The following is a 22,597-nucleotide window of genomic DNA, read 5'->3' on the forward strand; positions in this document are numbered from 1 at the left end:
CTGCAGGCTCTGCCACTGTGATGAGGTGTCGGAGCCTGTCCTGTGGCCAAGGGGTTTGTGGTGCAGCACCACCAAGACCTGGAGGCCCATGCTGGCTGTGGAGCACAGCCTGCTGGGGGAACCGCAGGGCAACTGTTAAGTGGATCACTTACTCCTTGGTGCACGATGCTCTCCTGGTCAGGGTCATTACAACATTAGAAACATTATGAGTAGAACGTTGTGTGGCTCTTAATTTCCAGAGGGCATTGCCCAGTTCTTGCTCACAGATAGAATTTATTGGATACTCTCCTCCATCCGCTGATTCCACCTACTCTCTCTTACTGAAAATACTATCTGAATGACTCCGCTGCCTGTGTAGGCTCTCCAGCACTAAAGTGGCAATTGTCTCTACAAGGGAGAGCAGAAGTCCAGAGATAACGTGTCCTGCATGCATCATAATCCTCAAAGTAGAATGTGTGGGAGGTGATACAACTCTTTGAAAGGGGCAGTATGGTATTTTTAATTATTGAGATTATGCCTGTTTTCTAAATTGCACTGAGCAGATGGCTGTAATGTGATTTTAACATGTCCAGAAAGGTAGGTTTTGCAATTAAAAAAAAAATACTTATACAAACATATTCATGTAACAGACCATATGTTAGAATAATAGTATATAAAGCAGGTCATACACAATCAAAAAGACTCATTATTTCTTAGGTAACTTTTTTTTTGAGGTATATAAATAACTCCGGATTCTTGTGAAGGCTACCATGTGTGTCTCTGTACATCTTTAAAATAACAAACAAGCACTTCCTAGTCCAGAGGGCTTTCCGTGGTTTCACAGCTCTAGAAATGACTCATGCTTTAGCAAGGAGGGCTCTGTTCCTGTGAAGCAGCAGGCATTTTTTATGCATAACCTCCACTGTCTGATTTGAGCACATCAGTAACAATGGGGATGAACTTTTTTCACTAGAACCTGCTGTACCTACAACTGTACTCCTTAAACATTTCTGTAATACTGGGTCTTCCTGCTTATCCTTTTGGAAAGGTACTAAAAAAAAAAAAGTGTGCTTATATTCCCTCTCCATTCTTCTTCAAGAGAAACAGGAGCAAAGAGGCACAAAATACCCATTTATGAAAGTATAATGAATAATTGTGATACCTGTATGTTAACTGTGATGTATAAAATAATGTAATCTAGAGAGTTACAAAGGTTTAATGTAAACCTCAGATAAAGTAAGTGAAAGCAATTTCAAAATAAGTTTGACTAATACTTTCTGAAATAACTTCTCTCAGAAGGGTTACTTACAGCGAGGAAAGTCTGCTAAGATTAGCACAATAGAAATCACTTGAGGTTTAGAACTTAAATTATGAGAAAACCTTTTGATTTTTCTTGTGCTAAATAGTTAGAGTTTATAAATCATTAATTCTTCTTGAAGCAGACACTGTAAGACCTCTCTTGTTGACAGCTCTTCCCTCAGTTATGCAGCTTTTGGTTCTGGCACAGATTTTCGATTTTGCAACTGAAGCATATGGTACAAATATATTTGTTGCCAGAACACCTAATTAATTAAGCCATCATTCATTCAAGATAAATTGTGAAGAGCACCTGTGGAGATGACATGCTTAGTGCAAGTGTTTCTTACTACGGAATTAGCGGCGTTTGTGTGAAAACTCTGTCCCAGAACCAGGAGTTGCGAGTAGAGGCAGCACAGAGGAAGCTGAGGACTAGAACACGTTTCTGAACGCACCAAGCCTCTCTGCAGCAGTCAGGAGCCCTACTGTGCTGGCTGCCAGCGTTCGTAAGGAGGGCTCTTCCTTTGACACAAAGCATTCCGTACTGTTTTCATTCCGATAGTACTGATTAGTTTTTCTTTTATGACTCCTGAATTTTAGCAAGCCAAGTTTGGCATGTACAAAAGTCTCTACAAAAACAAGAGGTGACAAGTGATTCTGCTTGGTATCGTCCTTTCCAGCTCTTTTCAGGTATTGCTTTGAACTTTCTTTGTGTCCTGGTAAACTCCTATGGCTTTGATAACATTTTGGGACTACATTGAGCTGTATCACTTCTGTGAAGCAGTTGCTTTATTAAGCTTCTCTCTGCTCCATTTGCAGCAACTTTATCAAATTGGTCAGACGTCTTACAAAGTTGTCTCTACCTCAGTCACTTCATGAAGATGTATTTTTTTATTTTATATATACGATCCTTGTCATGTAACGAAGTGTTAACATATCTTTCCATATAGCACAAAATAATTTCTAAGAATTTAGGACCTTGGAAACAGTGGAGATTACAAACAATGCTGCAAAAATGTTGCAGGTTGTTTGACATTCTGCGCAGTGTTTTGCCTGAGATATTTCCCATAGCCATAAAGGCATGTTTGAGCAACCTTAGTATCCTGGCAGATTTTAGCTTCATTTCTACCTCCTGCAGAAGCAGTTGGAAGGATTTTGAATGCTTTTATTACCACCTGACTCCAGGTAATTTTAATATATAGGGTTAGTATGTTTCCGGAAAAAATGAACGTCTCTTAAAAACTTTCCAAGAGAGAAATGACCAGGAATTTCCAGCTCTTAGGGAAAGTCTTTCTCATGTGAGTTGTTCTGCATCAGATTTCTCATGACTGTAATAATCATTTGAAATCTTTGATTGCAGTGGGATCAGCTAATGCTAAGACACCTCTGCAAGCCGCAACGGAAGCAGAAGATAGCTCATCAAATTCTGTGTTACGAGCTTTCACCCAGTATTGTGTAATAGCTATAATCCTTTGGGCCTGTAAGAGAGATTCTGCATAGACTGAATCCTTTCAGGTATTCCCTTTGAAGAGAATGGCCTTTTTAGTTCAGTAATGAATCGTCTTAAGTACCAAAAGGTTCTTTCACTTCATTTTAGTCTTTCCATGCTTATACTCCGGAGTTCAGGAATAAACAACCACCTAATCAGCAAGGCAGCCTATTACTGGTTCATTCTATTACTCTTCTGTTGTTCTCTATTATGAGGAAAAAAGCAAGGGCTCGTAGGGAAAAGACTTTTTTCTATAATGATCACATTTATTTTTCATTGCCTTCAACAGCTGTCAACGTGTTGTTTGCATTAAGAACCATCAACGAATCTCAATTGATTTTTATCCTTATCCCCTTTGAGAATCTTTTGCAGGGCCTCCAAGATGACTCCTACTCACCAGGTAGTGGAGAAGTGCAGTCAGCGTAACCAGTGCCAGAATACCCAGTCGTCTTGCCTTTCTTGCATAGACCTTTCTCTTCATTCTTTGTACATCCCTATCATAAGAATATAACAGAGCAGGATGTCCACACCGTCCTTGTATTTGGAGGAATAAAGGACACTTCATTATCAAATGGATTATATTTTGATGAAGGGGCTTTCTCCCTGCTGTTTTGTTATCTTCTGGAAGCTTAATCTGATATTGAGTATTAGTCCTGGAAAGTCATTTACCATCTAAAAATAGTACTCTGTAATTTTTTCCTTATTTGTCTATGGTAGGAATCTTTCCTGAAGAACAATAAATATCCTTGCATACTCACATGTAGTGACCTGATTGATACAAGAATACTTTCTCTATAACTCACAAAAAGCTTCCAGGATTCTCTACAAATACCTTTTTATTTTACACTGCAGTAGAAGGATGAACATAGATAATTCCCATCTAATTTATATTCAGGAAAGAGATTTTATTGTTGGCTTGGTCGGCTTCACCAGGGCAAAAGAGCATTTCCCTTAAACAATCTGAACAGTGCCAGGACAATCATGGATCGCAGTAAGGTCGTGCCTTTCGTTGTTGGGGCACATGGCCTGTACGTGCACTGGCTGGCTGGCCACATCTTCCATTTAGTTTACGCATTATAATTAGGTATTAGAGAATGGATTCAGCTGACGGATAGAAGCTTAATATCTCTCAGCTGGTAGGGGGATCCACTGCAGATATGTGGAGATCTCAGTAAGGATGGCGGCTTTGTTGCAGAAGAGGGACATCTTCTAGTGAATGTTGCTAGGCAAAATTGGAATGTATTCTGTATCCATACCCTGATGATCAGAACAATTATTTTTGGGTGAATAGCACCATCATAGTGCACTGCATGAGCAGGCAGGGGGGTACCAGATCCATCCGTTATGTAATGACTGCATCTATGGAATTCTTGTGCTTGCCATAAAATAATCATTGCAATCCGTTCTCTTCAGGACCCTCAAAATATGCTGCCACATCTTCTCCACAGATACTTCTCTGAATATTGAAATAAGGAATTGTAGTGACAGTATTATTCACCAAAGATTAATCTGTGGTTGGTAACGCACAGATTTCTTCTCTAGAGGGGACAAGTATCTGAGCTGGTAGGGAGATGTCTTTTTAATTCCATGCATTTCAGATCTCTATATATCTACCAATAACCTTATTCTGTTGTGGTTAAGAAAATGCAGTGTCTGGGTCACCGCAGTCACTCTGTCCTGGCTTGAACAGTATCAGCACCTGGAATTCAGGAGCTAGCAAGCATCTCTTCTAGTCATTCTGCCTTTTTCCCCCGCATTGATCATTCAGACCAAGACACGTGCATCATTCAGGCCTCAGTTTCCTTACAGTGAATTGTAATAAGATATTTGACCACTGAAACATACAGAACAGTTTTGTTCTGCGTGGGAGATTATGGGAATGTTCCATAACCTTTCCATGTATTACGAAATGGAAATGGTTTCATTTCAGGAGGAATCCACCTTCTGTGAGGGCTTTGTTTCTCTGCGCTCTAGAATATTAGAGTTATGGAGCCTAGTACACATCTAGAAGCTATTTATTTCAGCAGTTCATCACCAGTTTGGTACCACGTAAGTTCTCTCCAACCTACAATGATTATCAGTCATCCATTCAAATGTAAGAGTTAACTTAAATTTGGAATATTAATGTGATTCTTCAGTCTTACTTGTTTGACACAATATTCTTTGTTGCGTGTAGAAGACAGTGAGGCCTGATATAAGTGGCTTTGACTCTACTCACAGTCCTTTGTAAGATAGAAGTGGTATTTCAGACTAAATTTCTACATTGGTTCCGTAAGTTCTGATTTTCATATACACAGTTTATTCCTCTGCTCTTCCAGTGGTCATTTGTCCAGAAGTAAAACATTTACTGATCTTTAAGCGTATGTTTTGTAGACAGGTATCTGTCAGGAATGAGAAAATAATCCTGAACTGGATGGAGAGAGAGAATAACTGAGTTTCCATCCAGGCCCGTTTTAGTATATTCTTTAGAATTTATGAACTGAACTTCCCGAAGGAAATTTCTGTGAGGATGCAAGTGACTTTCACTGTTTCCTTTAGGGATGTTCTTTAGAGGACCTAAGTACGTCTCTTCTTTGCAATACTGCATGTGCTTTGCTAAAATACACTCTTTTTTTTTTTTGTGTCTTATTCAGCTGCCTGGCTTAATAAAGCCGTATAGCAATTTTGCCTGGATTAGACTTGCAAAATGCTTCTCCTTTTACGGTATCTTGATTGTAACTTACCAGAATTGGCACACATCTAGAGAAATACTCAGTAAAGACAAACTCGTTAATTTTGGGTAATTTCACCTTGTTCTGACAGTATTCATATGTATTCATACACTGCTATGTAAGGTTTCTTTTGGAGCATCCGTAGACGTATTTTAGCTCTTCCCTGGCTCTTCAATCTGTCGCAATCTTGGGACTCTCCGTGTCAAAGCATTAATCAATCTCTAGGGTGGTCAGTTCTCGCTACTCTCCAGAGTGATGGTAGCCACTAGAATGAGAGTGTCCGCTGGGCACGCATACTCCATGAGATAACGGTATTTTCTGGACAATGTGGGTTTTGCTGCTTTGCTATCAGCCCTTCTAGGTTAGTTGTTAAATGCGGTTCCTTTGATTCCTTTCTGTATTTTGGTGAGGGTACAAGGTTTCTCTCTTTGGTTGAACACACTCGTGTTCTCTCACCTCACAGCTCCACAACAGCTGATCACAAGGCATTGAATTGTTCATGACTGAGTAGTCTTGGAAAACCACTGCCCTGTAGTGGTTCCTTCTCCCCTTTTGAGCCCTTAAATTCTTACTCCATCTGCTTGTGTCTGAGACTGTAACATCTGGTGACGCTTTTCTTAGCCAACAGCTGAAGTATAGGAGTTCTTATGACTCTCATTTTACCTTCAGAAGTACAGAGTATCCGTTCTTCAGTCATCCAAAATTCCTTTGCAAAGTGGTGCCAAAGTTTCCGAGTAGCTAGGTAATTAGTTCTCCAGTGCTTCTTCACAGATCTTGTGCTGCTTTGATTGAATTTTATACTGCACAGTCTTGATTTCATAAGGACTTCCATAATTTCACTTCACAGTTCCAGGTCTTTTATTTTGTTTCTTTGCTTGTTGTACTTTCTCGTTGTACTGAGAGGAATATCCAGAAGTTCATCTGACTTCACGCAACAGTTGTTCAGATGACTTTCTGGCTCTGCATGGACTCGATAAACTTCCCTCTGGGCAAACTTAGTATCCGTATCGTATGGTATTTGTCCGTTTGCCGTGAGCCCACCTGGAGTTCTCTTTGCTTTCACCCAGCGTTATGTTAGTCTAATAGTATCCAGGGCTGTTCCAGCCTTCAGTGGAGTCATGCTGCGGTTGTTTGTGGGAGTCCTCAGGCCTTCTGGGTGGTAAAAGGCAAAGGGAACTGTTTGGAGTGAGTCATTGCGGGAATGTACATGCAGACTCAAAGAAGAAAGGTTACTGGTCAGTAACTGGTGTTCTTTGAGAGGTATAGTCTGCATGTACATTAGTCTCCTACCTGCCTTTCCCCTCTTTCTGAATCTCTTTCAGGTTTGGTTGTGCATTTAAGAGGAGCTGAAGTGGTGGCGGATGCACTCTGCCCTGTGTGTCATGCCTCAAGCGGGAAGAGGGGAGGAGCTAGAGCACCCTCCCGGGACAGCCCAGGGCAGGCCACCAGCCCACCCACTCTTAGACTATATGTATGGACTAAATATCTCAAAGTACAGCAGCCCTTCGTTGGTAGGTAAATTTTCTTTACTGTATTTTTCACAGGTAAAGCAGTAGCTCTTATTTTAAAAACAATTCCATTCATTGACTCTTTGGATGATATGCATGAGCGATACACGCCTGAGAGACTTTATACCACGAACTGCTGACTTACACTGAGTAGCAACCTGTCTCTCTAATGGTTTCATATCTTACCTTCCCCCCTCATTCTAACCTTTTTTAGATACTTGAATCTCTGTCCAACCCTCATTTCCATTGAGAATTACAATTAAAATGGAAATTACGTAAGTTGTAATATTATTTAAAAGGCAAAGGGAAATGATGTCTTATACAATTGCAGCTGTGTTTAGAAATAACGTGTAAGACTGTATTTACTAATAGAAAATGAAGCTAGAAACTGAACTGGATTCTGTGAGAATCAACTACGTTTTTACAATTTTTACATTTTTACAATTTACAATTTTACAATTTACAATTATATTGTTTTTTAAAACTACACAGTAACAGAAAAGCAAACATTTGAATTTAAACAGTTTTGCCAGAGCTGTGTTTTTTTTCCAATCACAGAAGCCCTGCAAGCATTTTTTAATCCACTACACTTCCTGCCCATTAAAGAGAACAACTGGATGCAGGGGATGCCCTGGCTTAAACTGGAGATATGCTTGTCTCTGTGAGCAAATACGTGTGTGCAAATTGTGCAAGTGATTATTTTCCAGTATAGTTTCCCAGTGCAGGTCACGTGAGGCGAGAGCTGTTACAGAAATACGGTTCTTACCTGGTTGTACTTGGAGTTCTCTGAGACGCATCGCCTTTGCCTATACGACAGACGGGCTTTTATCTTAGAGTTGAAGCTGTTAGTCTTGTCTTGGCAGCTGAGAGAAATTCACAGTTGGTTTTCTGTGGCTTTGCAGTTCCGTGTTTTTGATAAGATGTAGCTTATCTGCGCTTCGTTACAGCCAGCAAAGTTTGGTGAAACTTCTGATGTGTGAGATACGTGTGCTGGAGATGTGGATGAACGTAGATAAAATACTGTTTTAAAGAAAATACTGTTCTAAAACCCTAGTTTTAGAAAGTTACTGACTTAAGCGTAATATCAAGCTGCCTTTTCACATTCCAAGAAGAAAACCCAGAGTAAACAGTTTTTTCAACAACCTTGGATGAACATTAATGTATGTAGAGGGGAAGAAAATGTGGAAGAAGCCATCTTGTTCTGCACAATTAATTTGGAGTTTATGGCTCGAAACCCAAGCTTTTAAGTCTTGTGATAACAGGTCTTTGAAGTGCTGCTTTAATTAGGAAAAAAAAGAGAAAATTTCTGTGAGCAGTATTGGATTAGTTTAGTTGGTTTTATGATTTTTTTTTTTTCTTTTCATTGCAACTGCTATTTTAGCTTGTGTTGTTGTAGGAGTAATCAGAGGAATAAATACTAGATGTCAGGATTTTCACTGGAAAAACTAATACTGACAAGCAGGCATTATGGGCTTTTAATTTTTAATTGGCTTCAAGCATTTCTAAAACAGTTTGTATAACTAGTCTAATATTTATATTAGTAAGTAAACATTCTATTTTAGAGAGAGGTCTTTCATGCATGACAGAAATGAGACCAATTGAACTTTGGTGCATTTGCTGGTACATTTTTATGATGTAAGCATGAGCATGCAGGCATATGTGCCCATACATGTATAAGTTTGCCATGTTAGGAGTGGACATGGAAGTCGTTCCAAGGACATGTTTGGAAAATATCTGTCTGACTCTTCTGGCAGCTCTAAGTTCCATCCCTTCCTTGAGACATCTGAGAAAAACTGTTATGCTGGAGTGACTGATCCTTTTCGGTGAGCAGCTGTGATTTCCAGACCTTATCCTGCACTCTAGGAGGGTGTCAGTGGAACCAGCAGTAAATGGGAACAGATCTTCATACAGAAGGAAAGAAGTCTTGTGCCTTGCTGCACATACAGGCTCATGGTTTGCATCTGATCTAGACTTCCTTCTAGGTTTTAATTCAGTTTCTTAAATCATAAAATAAAATCACTATTTTTCTTGTTTAGTCTGAGGCTAATATGTCGTAGAATCATAGAACCCTAGAATGTTCGGGTTGGAAGGGGCCTTCAAAGCTCATCTAGTCCCAAGTCCCCTGCCGGGAGCAGGGACATCTTCAGCTAGAGCAGGTTGCCCAGAGCCCCATCCAGCCTGACCTGGAATGGTTCCAGGGATGGGGCATCTACCACCTCTGGGCAACCTGTGCCAGTGTTTCACCACCTTCATTGTAAACAATTTCTTCCTCCTCTCAAGTCTGAATCCACCCTCTTTCAGTTTAAAAGCATCACCCCTTGTCCTGTTGCAACAGACCCTGCTAAAAAGATTGTCCTCATCTTTCTTATAGCCCCCCTTTAAGTACTCAAACATTTTTCTGGAGCACTTCTTTTCTCCAGGCTGAAGAAACCCAATTCTCTCAGCCTTTCTTCACAGGAGAAGTGCTCCATCCCTCTGATCATTTTTATGGCCCTCCTCTGGTCCTGCTCTAACATGTCCTTCTTGTGCTGAGGACTCCAGAGCTCCAGGTGAGGTCTCACCAGAATGAAGTAGGGGGGCAGAATCTCCTCCCTCGAGCTGCTGGCCACACTTCATTTCATGCAGCCCAGGATAAGGTTGTGCTGCGAGTGCACGTTGCTGGCTCTTGCCTGGCCTTTCATCCACCAGTACCCCAAGTCCTTCTTCTCAAGACTGCTCTCAGCCTGAACTGATAACCTGGGATTGCCCCGACCCACGTGCGAGACCTTGCACTTGACCTTGTTGAACCTTATGAGGTACACATAGGGCCACAACTCCAGCCTGTCCAGGTCCCTCTGGTTGGCATTCCGTCCCTCTGTCACATAGACCGCACTGCTCAGCTTGGTGTCTTCTGCACGCTTGCTGAGGGTGCACTTGATCCTGCTCTCTGTGTCGTTGATGAAGATATTAAACAGCACTAGATGCAGTGTGGACCCCAGAGGAACATCATTCGTCACTGATCTCCATCTGGACACGGGCCATTGTCCACTACCCTCTGGGTGCAACCATCCATGGTAGATGGCTTGGATTAAGAATCCCTCCTTTGTCTGTCTTAGAGGAAATCCACGGAAGACATTTAAAACTGCACTTTTGTTCTGCGGAGTCAATCTCGTACGTGGCCTATCCTGGCTTTACTGTTCTCCGGCATAATAGGTTGAAGTTTTTTTGCCAGTCTGAGCCCTTAAAAAGCCCTTAAAAACAGTGTTGGCACTCCCAGTCCTGGTGGTTTGACCAGGTTTGACCAGCAAACACCGCAGTGTTTGCACGTATCGCTGCTTGATGTCCCCTACTCGTTTGCATAGATGAACTGTGGTGAGCATGACACTTCAGTGCCTATTTTTTTCCCCCGTTTTATGGATAATTTTCATGAATATTAGCTTTTAGAGGACGTGAAGTGCTTTCTTAAAAAAGGCTGCATATAAGTATCTTGAACCTTGAAATCTTTGATAGCTGTAATTTATTTCAAATGGAAAATGCCTATAATTAAATGTCCATTTAAACCATTAGTAGAGTGCTTTTTTTGTTACTGTCTTCCTTTTGTTTTGCAGTTAAGTAAAATAGTTTCACATTTATGAATTCTTTTAATACATTAGCTTAGTATTTAGAAAACTATTTAGAAAAACAGTGCAACAAGACTGAAATGCTGAAAACTGCAAATATGCCTGTAGAATCTTCAAAAGACTAGTAAATGTCTAGTAAAGACAAAAAAAAAAAAGACTGGTAGATGTTTAGTAAAATCTCAGGAGATGGAAAGGTCTGTTTAGGCACACTGAGATACATACTTGCGTTTCATCCAAACCATTTGACTACAGCGATTACACTCGGAACACAATCCTAACATTTCTTTTACTTGCTGCCTTTGGGTGGTGGGGGAAGGAATAGAGGTGAAGATAATAGAAAATTTCTTTCGTATTTTCATGGTGTTTTAGTATTTCATTTTCTGATGTTCTCAAGTCGTTTTGAAATGATTACTTGCAGAGTTGTTGCTCCACACATGAGAGTATCTTCATGCCTCTACATTTCAGTGAAGCTTTCAGCAATAAGAGAAAGATTGTGGGCATAAGAAATAACACCCTCACAAGAAATAAGGGGGAAAATATGAAATTATTCCCAAGAATATATTGGCATTTCTAACACCTTCCCTCTTTTTCAAACTGAATGTTGAACTCAGCTCTTTATCTGTCCTTCAGTGCTTTTCCCTTATGGGTATTCACGTTCTCGCACGGTCCTCAGTACTTTATTTTCCCTTTTAAATGAATGGACAAGCCATGGTCAGCTGAATAGAGGAGATTCAAACTCCTGTGTAATACAACAATGAGGAACAGTTCGGTTACTTTTTCTCTGCTTTGTATTTTTGTGCTGTGATGTGAACTTCTGATTCATTCTTGCTTGACTTGGGTTGCTAAGGATAGTTGTCATTACAGCTTCAAGAACATACTGTTATACGGTGTTTTCCTTGCATTTTGAAACATACTGTCCTAGAGTAACCGTGATTTATTTGCAAATATACATTCACGTACTTTTATTTTTACAAAGCTTGTAGTTTTGAGAAGACTGGCGTTGGAGAACACAGGCTTTTACACTGCGAAGCACTACTGGTAACTTTTTCCGGAAGCCGCAATGATCCTTTCAGTCACATGAAGTTGTTTTGAGAACTTCTCGATAGCATGCACATCTGTAAAGAAGCTTACACTAACTTCTGTTTTAAATTCCAATCTAAACAAATGTATGTTGTTTCATAATCCAATTTCATATTTAATTGGTATTTGTTTAGCAATTGCAATTAAATCTTTACGTATTTTATGGTCCTTCATAAGTGATTAGTGGTGCGTAAAAGGCAAAATAGCTTCACGTTTGTGTTGTGCTAGACACATTTAGCACGTGCCAGAATACTGAACTTCTTTAACTGTAGAATTACTTAACCGGTGTCAATGCTGGATGTGGAATGGAAGAATTCTCTATGGATTCTTCATGGAAACCTCTCTCGATATGTAGTTTTTAGTATTTCTCTCTTCTTTAACAGTGTATATGTCATTTTCCAATGGTTAAGGAGTATGGAATGTATCCATATGTATTGAGAATTATTTTTACAGTCCTGTATTGTGACGTACTTGACATATTGGTAAGAAAAAAGACATACATGTTATCCCAGAAATAAGCACCATAATATTGATTTGAAGGAGTGTGTTCTAATGATTTCTGTGCAGCAGAAAAACATAATTGATATAGTTATTCTAGGACTTCAGTGAAATCTGGACTAGTTAGAATCACAACTGTGTGCTTTTGATGTAAAAATCTGTCAAGAGGAACTGACTGTACAGACTTATTTCTCCTTGTCTACCTTGACACTAGAAAAGAACTGATAAAGCTTATTGTAGGATATGAATTGTTAAAATTAAGCTATTTATTGGGTTGGTTTGGTTTTTTGGTTTTTGGTTTTGTTTTTTTTTTTTTTGTTTTTTTTTTTTTTGTTTTTTTTTTTTTTGTTTTTTTTTTTTTTGTTTTTTTTTTTTGGTGGAGGTCTGTAGTTTTTTCCAGCTTTTTAAAATTTGGTAGTAATTTTACAGTACTGTTTTAGAGCCAAATAAGTGTATTTTGTATCCATCAGCACAATTCCATTGACTTGAATGGACTGACAGTGATTTCTATAACCTGTTGACCCAGTCTCATCTTTTCTTGAAAGCTTATAATCAAAGAAGAGGAGAAAGATGTGGAAAAAATATTTGATGACATTTTCTCTGATTGAAATGCTATTTAATAATTTTGTTTGTATAGCATCAGTAAAGCCAAGTATCAGGTGCCTGGCCTAGAGGGATTCCCATAGGCAAAGTCAGTTCTGTACAAAGCCGGTAGAGAATCTTGGCAGCAGCCAAGTGACTATGAGTAGTGTTTTGTCCCCAACCAACGGGGCTGGTGCTTCCTTTTCTAGATGCTTAAAAAGTCAATGAGAGTGTTTTGTTGGATACAGTTACGTCGCCTTATGTCAATTTTTATCACATTTTGGAAACTAGTTTAAAATGTTTTTTTAAAAAAATGAATGCGGATCAAATCGAACACTTCTCTAGTATCATGAGTTCTTCAGTATTGTAAGCCATGAATTTACATGGCACATTTAATAAGCTTTCTTAGTGCAGCCTTGGAAGTGGTATACAGAGTCCTGTTGAGATGCGGTAGGGAGTGTAGAAAATATGGTTATCTGTAATCTCTCCTGTTGCTGCATCGGGTGTATTTTTGCATCTTTTAGTAAGTAAGCTTACAAATATGTGGTTCTCACTTCTTCCAGGCTATTAAAAAGTAGAACACAGAAACCAAAGGTACTGTAAGAAGAATCGACCGTGTGATCTGAATTAAATGGCCGTACTGCATTAACATGTTTCAAAGTGTTTTATCTTAAAATCAAAGTAAACAATGATACAAATGAATAACTGTGAATTCTTGTTTTCCATTTCAGATCAAGAGATGGTGAACAGAATTTCAGTTTCCATTTCCAAATCCATAATGATGGATACTTGAATTATTCTGTCATGTGTTGGTTGTAAATAGTCACTGAGAATCTTTGTATAAAAAAACATGAGTTATTTTACAATTCCCTGTATTTATTGTGTGTGTCTCTGGTTTTAAAACATTTCAAGTCTTCAGGTGTTTTCCAAGATAACTGTATCCCATGTACTATTTGTTAGATCTGACAATATTCATGTTCTCTTTCAGGAGACGCTGATAGATTGGTGTGATGAAAAGGAACTTAATTTGATTTTAACAACTGGAGGAACAGGGTTTGCGCCACGGGATGTCACTCCAGAGGTGAGATAGTCGTGGAATGAGAAGGATCCCCCTTTTGGTGTAGAAGCGTATGAGTCAAGGCTGGGGGGGGTGATTTTTTTTTTTTTTTAATTTCCTCTGTGACTTTATGGTATCTCTGGACAGGTCAAGTGATACACAACCTGAAAGCAGAAAAACCAATAGGAAATACAGTACAAGAGAATTTTTCTGACCTTGGGTTATGACCCCAAACGATTTTCAAACTAAAATGTGGTGTAGTATAATGGATTTCCAGTCCACTTGCAAAACAAAATTCTAACAGCTTTTTGGCGTAATTTTCCTTAGCGCTGCAGTACAGCACTGCTAAGCAAAACCTTCTGTGGCTTTTGTTGTGGCCTGCACGAGGAAGAGTGGGATGACAGAGATCTTTTAATGCTCCCTTGCGTACTACTGCATTGACAGGCGCTGCGTCATGGGTTAGAGGCAGAAAGGAGGGCGAAAAATTTTGCTATTGCTTTGCTTGACGCCACATTGTCAAAAGAAGCTAAACAGGCACAGAGATGGGGGTAACCTGCCCCAGTAAACATTGCACAGGAAATCTAGTTATGTTCCTCTAATAAGGAGGTAAGGTAAGGAGGAAAACAAAAAAAAAACAGCTTAACCTCATGGCCACGAGTGACCATGTGAAATGACTGTGTGATCACTCTTCGAGAATTTTGGTATTTATGGTTCCAAATTAGATTTATAGGAGGCTCTAAAATCACATACTTTTTTTGGTTTGCTTATGTTCACTAAAGGGCAGAATTCAGACTGAGTGCCTGAAGTGTTTATTTCCATAATTTGACATATTTAGATTTCTCTTAAATACTCATACAAGTTTTCAATCCCTTAAACTTTGAACTTGAGCTGATTTGAGTTCACTGTAACTTGCCTACAATGCTTTTTGCTTACAAATGTGTTCTGTCAACCATGGCTGCAGCTTAACTTTTTCCATTAGGAATCTAAAAACATGTTTTAATTTATTGTTTAACATTTGTGTTATGAAACAAACATGTAAAGACAATGCTTCTGTACATGACTTCTGATGTTTTTTGATTATGTACAAGAAACTGTGAGTAACTCAAACCTAAGGGTCAGCGTATCAGGAAATGGGAGCAGTGTGAGATGACCACAGTGCGCCAGCTAGTGAAACGGAATTTGCAGATGGTTCACTGTGCAGCACCAACGTGAAAAGTGTGGTGGTTGAACTGGTCTCTTGCTTGCAAAGTAACTTAATTGTTTTGAAGCTTGTATTCCCAGTACTGAGTAAACAGAGGGCTGAATTTGTGCTTCAGTTTTCCCAATTTATTACCTTTACTCCGGGTCGAGTGTAGGCGGTAGTGCCAAAGGAAGCATTGCAGCCAGTGCCAAAAATTAGCCAGAGATTCTCAAGCAGCATTTGGGATAAGAAAGAAACAACCGAGCACATGAACACCTAGTATTGTCCTTAGGTTGCTCCGCTGCTGTTACTCAAACTAATTAAGACAGGAGGTTTGATGAGTTTTTGTTACATTGAACCATTTAAAAGATTATCGCAGTTGTTAAAGTGTCTTCAGGGTATATAATAAAAACACATTGATATAAAAATTGTTAATAACTTGTGCTGAATAAAAAATGCATTGTATTTAAACTTAATAGGTATGCAAGGCTTCAGCTGGTTATGACCGAATTAAACACTCTGACTGTCCCGTTATTCCAGTACTTAGGAAGAGTTTCTATAGGACAGTATTTACTCACTTTTCACTCCTTTAAGTTGGGTTAACTTGCAAGACTAAGCTTAAATTACAGTGGAGAGACTGAGTCCCTTCCGTGTGCGGTGTTCGTCCAGCACGCTCTCCTCTCATCCCTGAGCCGATAATGGAATGAGGTGATCGTGACAGTGTCCTATTGAGACGTCGTCTTTAAGACATGGTTTTAAACCTGTTAGTAATTGAATCTGATACTGGAAGACATTTTAGCATTTTTTGTGAGAGTAGCAAGAGTAGTCCCTCGGGTCACATTGCAGCTGGAATGGTTCAGTCCTGCTTCTCCTTAATCCTCCTGCACTTCTGATTAGAAAACACGTCTTTCTGCTGTCTTGTCTGAGCATATAGGCATAATGGCTATTGTACTCTCCAGGAAAGTTCCTGAGAGTATTTACAGCCCAGAGAATGAATGTTAATTGAATTTGTAATTATTGATTAAATTGAAATTAAGTGCCTAGCATAATGGGTCTGTTCAAAATATTGAAATTTCAGAAATTTATGACTAATTTTCAAAAAAATTACTCAGTTTCCCCACTCACTTTGCCTTTTGAACGCACTATCAGAATCATACCAGGATATTGCAGTTGTTTCAATGATGAGTAATGACTTTTTTCTTAAAATGGAATAGATTATTTTAGGTATATTCAAAATATCTGATTTTTCTTCTATCTCTGGTCCCTCTATTTATAGCCTCAGTCTAGTCAGTGGGTGGGGAGAAGCTTTTGAATTGGTTCCTATGACTCACATTTTGAGGGGTCACTGCATTAAACAGTGTGAATATCCTTCACTTTCTTGTCTACGTGACTAGAAGTGATGAAATGCGTGTGGATATTTAAAAAACAAAATTCACCCCACGGATGACTGAATCTGAAGGAAACTGTGTTGTTGATGTTATTAGTGAGTGCTGTAATTCTTCATCTATTATGGCAGTTGGTGGGAGTTTGCGTTTGGACTGAGGCCAAAGCGTAGGCTTTATTTTGTAGATACAACCACGTGGGTTTTCCACAATCTCCTTTTGCCTCTAATTTAGGGGGTAGTCTGTAGACCCCTCCTGGAAACGCTCATACAGTTTGCTGTAGATTTAAGTGTGTGTTGCTGGACAGAGATTGGGACTTGATATATAGCGCCATCTAAGTTATTTAGGGAACTTTTGTTTTATATTTTCAGATGCAAACTCTTTTTGTTAGAAGACAGTTACAGCTCTTACAGAATGTTAATGAGAACATAACTTTGGGGGAAAAGTTTAAATAATGTGGCAGCATTTTTTTGATCACTAGGTATCCTTCTGAGAAGGAAATGTATTATTCTTTTCCAAAGTTGTACATCCAGAAAAACCACTTGTCTGTCCCCTGACAGTCTTCTAGCTGTTTTCTTACCCTTCATCTTTAGTGTGATTCACAAGTCTTGTTTGCCCAGCTATGAGACTGATAGCAATAGGAGTCAGCTTACTGTGCCTCATCTGATGTTAGACATCCTAGAGCTGTGTCACCGTATGTATTCAAAAAGAGTTCATCCATGCTGCAGGTGATTGCCAGCCCTGAAATTTTAAGATAAGACTTTGAAGCAGCAGCAAAGAGCTCTTTTCCGTCCTGTAAAACCAGACAGATGTATCCTTTCAGTCTTCCTCCTTTTCCAGTGCTCTGGAAAAATTATGAATGTTCCTTTTGGTTCTTGCTGATCATATTCTTCAATATTTAGAGACTGATTTTAAATGTATTTAGAGACATACTTGTTTCCCTTTAATCTGACAATATATGCATGTTTGTTTATTCTTTCATCAAAATTCTCTCATCCATGAAAAGAAATTGTTGTTCTCTGAACTCCCTCCTACTTGTCAGCATTTTTCTGAAAAAAGGATGCTCAGAACGAAGCCACACACGAGCAATATTTGGAGAGAAGAAAGTCTCTATTCTGTTCTGATATGAAGTCTTAGTTTATTCAGTTCAGTTTTATAATCCTTACCAACTGTAATTTTTCTATTACCTGGCTTTTCCCACATCCCTCAGGTATCTTTCACTACTGCTGTTTCCTGAGTTTCTCCTTAGAATTTAGTGCAGATTTTTCTCAAATTCCATTTTATTTCCACAGACTATTTTAATATCTGTATCCTTCCACTTTTCTGTCCCAAGCAGTGTTGGCAACCCTTCTAATCTGTACGATTTGTAATTTTCATGCGTCCTGTCTGTTTGCTTGCTTCCCCTTCAACTTTGTTCATGAAATAAGACGCTTGTGACCCAACAGGGCGTGTCATGTTGTAGCCATACTCTCACAGCAACATGTGTATCCCGCCAGACTAACCCAAATCCACTAAGATACTTCAAATAACTTTTATGTAACAGGCAATAATTTAAACCAGAAATAACGTGTAGGTTTTTTGTTCTCCCTGGTTCAAGTAGAGCCTTGCTAGAGCAGCAGGATTTCCGGTGTTGTTTGTGGTGGATATGAGAGTATTTCTGTTCCTCTTCGGCAGCATTTGTTTTGTCTTAGTGCCATAACAAAAACATCTTAGACTTGTCATTGGGCCAAAAGAAAATATTTTTTTTTTTACAAACTGTCACTTCAGGATGGCTTCATAGTGAGGAGGAATGAAGTCTTCATCTCACAGGGGACATTAGTCATTTATTTTGTGGTGGGAATACTGTGAAATCGTACCTCTAATTACCCAAGCTGTTGTTTCAGTTCTTCACACTTCAGTATTCAAGGTACCCTCCATTTAATAACCTTTTCCAGCATTTATTTTTGTGGTCTGTTTTAAGACCGCAGTTTTCTGTATCTCTTAATGGAGGTCTCACTCCCTTCAGGTGGATTTCTGCGTAGAGCTATTGTATAATGAAGTGTGCTGTGTGTGTATGATGTCTGAGCCTGTAACTTGCCATCAGACCCTTTGAGGACGACTGATTGCTCACCACGGCTCTTAGAGAAGTATGTTGCCAACCAGCTTGCTCCTAAAGGGTCTGAATTACGAAACGTTGCCTGGTGCATCTAGGCAATGTTTATGCTTAAATGCAGGAGACCGCACTGTGACAGACTCCTTCCAAATTCCATGCTGCTGTGTTAGAACTCAATCAGCAACTCTATAAAGAACCATTCCCTTTCCCCCTAGTCCTCCGGACAGTTCCTAGCTTATATGATGAGGTCTTTGTCCAGTCTGCTTTAATTTTTTTAACAAAAATTATTATTTGAAATGCTGTATTTGGTGTTATAAAAATCCAAATATATTTTTGTGCCTTATACATTTAATTAAAAATTCTATAATTAAATTTAATTGTTGTATTTGGAAGGTATGTTCTTAGAGTATAATTTATACATTTAGCTGCAGAACACTTTTCGCTAAACAACTATTACAACTTTCTTTGAGAAGCAGCAGCATCCAGATCATTTGCACTACACAGTACACTGTCAGAATACAGAAGTACCTGTGTCTTGGGAAATTCCAAACTGATTTAGCTGACTTAAGTGCTACAAAGTGCATTTTCTCTTCTTTTGTTTGAGTTTCTCAGGAAAACTTGGTAATACGCCAGCATCACTGAAGAGCTTGGGTGTGCTATCATCAGCTGCAGTTACTGCAGGGAAGCACCCGCGAGCTGCCGGGACAGCCGTAGTGAGAACTGGGAGAGGGAAGGAAGCCAGATCCCATGTCAGCTCCATTTACTGGAATATCAGAGTTTACACAAAAAAAGAAGCCCCTTAACCCACTCCAAACCCTCAACCAAAAAAAACCCCAACAAAACCCCAAACCAAAAAAACCACAAAGAAAGGAGGAAATACATGCAGAGAGAGCATTCCTGAAGAGTGCTAGTTTTGTTAAATAAAGAGGGCTTGAGAAATTCCAGATATTCTGCTATGGTTTTGAATGTATGTCTCTCAACTTGTTTCTGTCTAGATTTCCCAACACAGACGAGTATAAAGATTGTAGGAAAAAGGGAATAGGAATACAGAGGATACTTTTGTCTCTGTATATGGGATTGATGCGTCTAAAATGGAAAGGCCTCATTCTATTCTGACATCCCCTTTTTGAAAAGTTTCAAATGTCGCAGTGCATATAGAAAAAGGTTGAAAAAAATCTATGATGGGTAGGAGAGATGCTTTCTGTGAGAGCTCCACAACTCAGTCGGTCTAGTTTATCATCAAGAACACTGGGAAATAACCTGGGTGCGATCCTTAATTACTTTGGGAAATAATAATGTAAGAGATGTACTATACTACTATTATTAAAATACTGTATTTTCTTTAGGAACTAGTAAGGTAAGGCACCAGTGGCTTTCTTAGTCCACAAAAGAGAACAGTAACTGTAGCTAGTGATAGGAAGCTCGAGCCAGAAAAGTCTTAATTAGAAAAATCACCATAATGGACGGGTTTTATGTGTTTGGGGTGGTTGGTTTGTTTAACAATGAGAGATTAATCAATCACACAGAAGAATTCCCCAAAGAAGAGCTGTATTCTCTGTTACAACCCTGTCAAAGCAAAAGCAATTGGTTGTGGAAGAGATGTCTTATAAAATGCGAGTTCTCTTGTACTCCTCGCGGAGCCACAGCTGTTGTTTGATGCATTACCCTCTGCAACAGGGCAAACTAGATTCTAGCCTTCTGTTCTGTCTGTGTAAATGAGAGGATAGTTTTAATCAAATAGATCCTGAAAATAATCAATGAGCAGTTTCGTTTCCTGCATCCAAAAGCATTACCTCAATTTCTTCTCTGTTTCTTCTTTGAGAATGGAGAACTATGATAATATTGTCTGAGGATGCTGAGGCAAGTATCTTTTAAATTATTTTACTAAAGTATTAGCCTGTATAAAGTCATCTGACCATCATATCCTAAAGATAAACAATGCTACTAGAATTCCTTTTAAGCAGTTGCGTAATTTTGCCCGCTTGAGGATCAAATTATTGTTTGATTTCAGCTTTCCTTGATGCTCTCAAATAGCAAACAGAAGTTCTGTTTTCTGTCTTCCAAATGTGTACGAAATATTTGCAAGCTCTGTGGAAAAGAAGGAAATGGTAGTTAAAACAGCAGTAAGGAATTTGAATGTTTCATAGAATGAGAAGCAAAGCCACAGTAATGAGCCAGGAAATCTTGCTTTTTTTATCTTATATGTTACAGCTGAGTTTTTTATTCTGAGAGAATTTCAGAATGGAAGTTGGAAGAAGACTGAGCGTATCCTGTGGGTGAACAAATGGTTCATATCCCAGTGATCCCAAATACTTTCAAAAATGCACCCAGAAGAACAATATTCTTATAATTTACATTTTATTGGGTGAAGAGAAGGGTTCTCCTGCTCTTGGAATTGCTGATGGCTTTTAGCTGTGTTCTCACTGCAGGGACCACAGCTCCTCTGGGCACCTCTGTTAGTTTAAAGTAACTGGTTTGGGTCCTGTTAGCAGTGTAGCTGCAACTGTGGATAGATCTTGCAAACCTTTCTGTAACTGGGGGAGAAAAATCTGCCTGCAATAGGACTTCTGCATAACAAAATTTTCAATCTGGGACTTCTGGAATTTTTTTCCTCTTAGGCATTTCTAAAAATAGTTCCCATTTAAAAGATCTCTTTCCAGCAAATAACTAGGGACTTAACAAAATAAAACATCAGGTTAAGGCAAAATAATCTTGAAAACTTTGTCAGGCCTGTAATTATGCAATTCTTGCCCTTAATGTGTAATTTTTTTCTGGTCATGGTTTATTACAAAGAGTTTAATAAAAGTTTAATACAGAGAAAATTAACCAAAAATATATAGACATGTTAGGAAGACTTCTCTGTGAAGGCAGCTTGAAGACATGATAACTAGAGGGGGGCAAATACTAGTTTGGATTTAAGATGTATCAAAAATTGAGTGAGTTAGACCTTTTGACATAAACACACCAGAACAGCAAAATGACTCAGTATTAAAATAGCTGATCTCTAAAACTGATACTTATGAAAGAGTAGATAATTTCTCATTCGCCTCTTGCCTGCTGTGTGTTGGAAAGCAGCTGACCTCAGCAGTTATTCTCAGGTTTCTAACTAGTCCTTTGCCTGTTTTTGCTAATTGCTACCACGTGGAGCGGTGACATTTTAAGAAAAGGTTGACTCAGTATATGTACCAGAGTAGAAAACCAAAATGACTAACGTCACACTCAGGCGTGAAAGTCTTATCTATTATGGAAAATAAAAATACGTTTTAACCTTAAGTTAGACCGTATTTAGGTTCTTGGCACTTCATGCATATATTCTTTTTCCCAATTATTTTGTAATGAGAACACCCAAATTAGTAGTGAGGTACATAATCTACTGTTGATTATTTATTACTGACGTTTAAACTTTTTTTTGGATTTAAAAAGTCCGTATTTTCCTCCACAAATAAACATTTTCTTATGGCTCTCTGAGATCAGTTTGTCATAGTTCATTGTCATTGAGCCTTGAAAGATCTCTCTTTGGAGAGAAGGTGCTAGGAACTCTGTTCTCAAGGTGGTGCGGCAAACTGTAGTGTCTGCTGTCCACAACATCCCAGGCTTTTATAAAACGGCCAGGGCATGCTCTCAGTACCTCCTACCCCACGGTTTTAGCATGCCCTCTGGTTCAGTCGGTGTGTGCTCTTCCTCGCTGCCCTATGCCATCACTAATCGTATGATGGAAACCTCTTGGTCTCCTCTGCCTAAGTTTCCTGTTGTTTTGTTCTAAGCCCAAATAGTAGCGTTTGATACGGCAAACTGCAGGTGGATGGGGAAGAAATTCCTCTTCTATTACCCCAATTTCTAAATCTGAAGTTATACTAACCTGTAATATTCCTGTGCCTTGCTCAGCTAGAAGGAGAATGAGGGTGGTGGAGCCCTGGCCCAGGCTGCCCAGAGAGGTTGTGGAGTCTCCTTCTCTGGAGATACTCAACACCCGCCTGGACACCATCGTGGGCACCCTGCTCTGGGTGACCCTGCTGTAGCAGGGGGTTGGACTAGATGATCACCAGAGGTCCCTCTCAACCCCTACCACTCTGTGACTCTGTGAGAACGAGTGGCTGATAGCCAGAAGATCAGAATAAATAGTGTCCCATCACTTTAGCCTATT

The 22,597-nt window shown here is 39.2% G+C and overlaps 1 protein-coding gene across 1 annotated transcript in view; it reads left to right on the plus strand.

Annotated features, from left to right (window-relative positions):
* Window positions 1-22,597, plus strand: part of LOC104497292 (gephyrin-like) — a gene marked incomplete at its 3' end in the record, with an annotated part of 72,644 nt that overhangs the window by 19,849 nt on the left and 30,198 nt on the right. The window contains exon 3 of the mRNA XM_010140530.1: window positions 13,731-13,823. Within this exon, the coding sequence (XP_010138832.1) occupies window positions 13,731-13,823 (93 nt within the window). The remainder of the gene's footprint in view (window positions 1-13,730; window positions 13,824-22,597) is intronic.

Source organism: Buceros rhinoceros, unplaced genomic scaffold (genome assembly GCF_000710305.1).
Source record: "Buceros rhinoceros silvestris isolate BGI_N320 unplaced genomic scaffold, ASM71030v1 scaffold4597, whole genome shotgun sequence".
In the NCBI taxonomy this organism is placed as follows: domain Eukaryota; kingdom Metazoa; phylum Chordata; class Aves; order Bucerotiformes; family Bucerotidae; genus Buceros; species Buceros rhinoceros.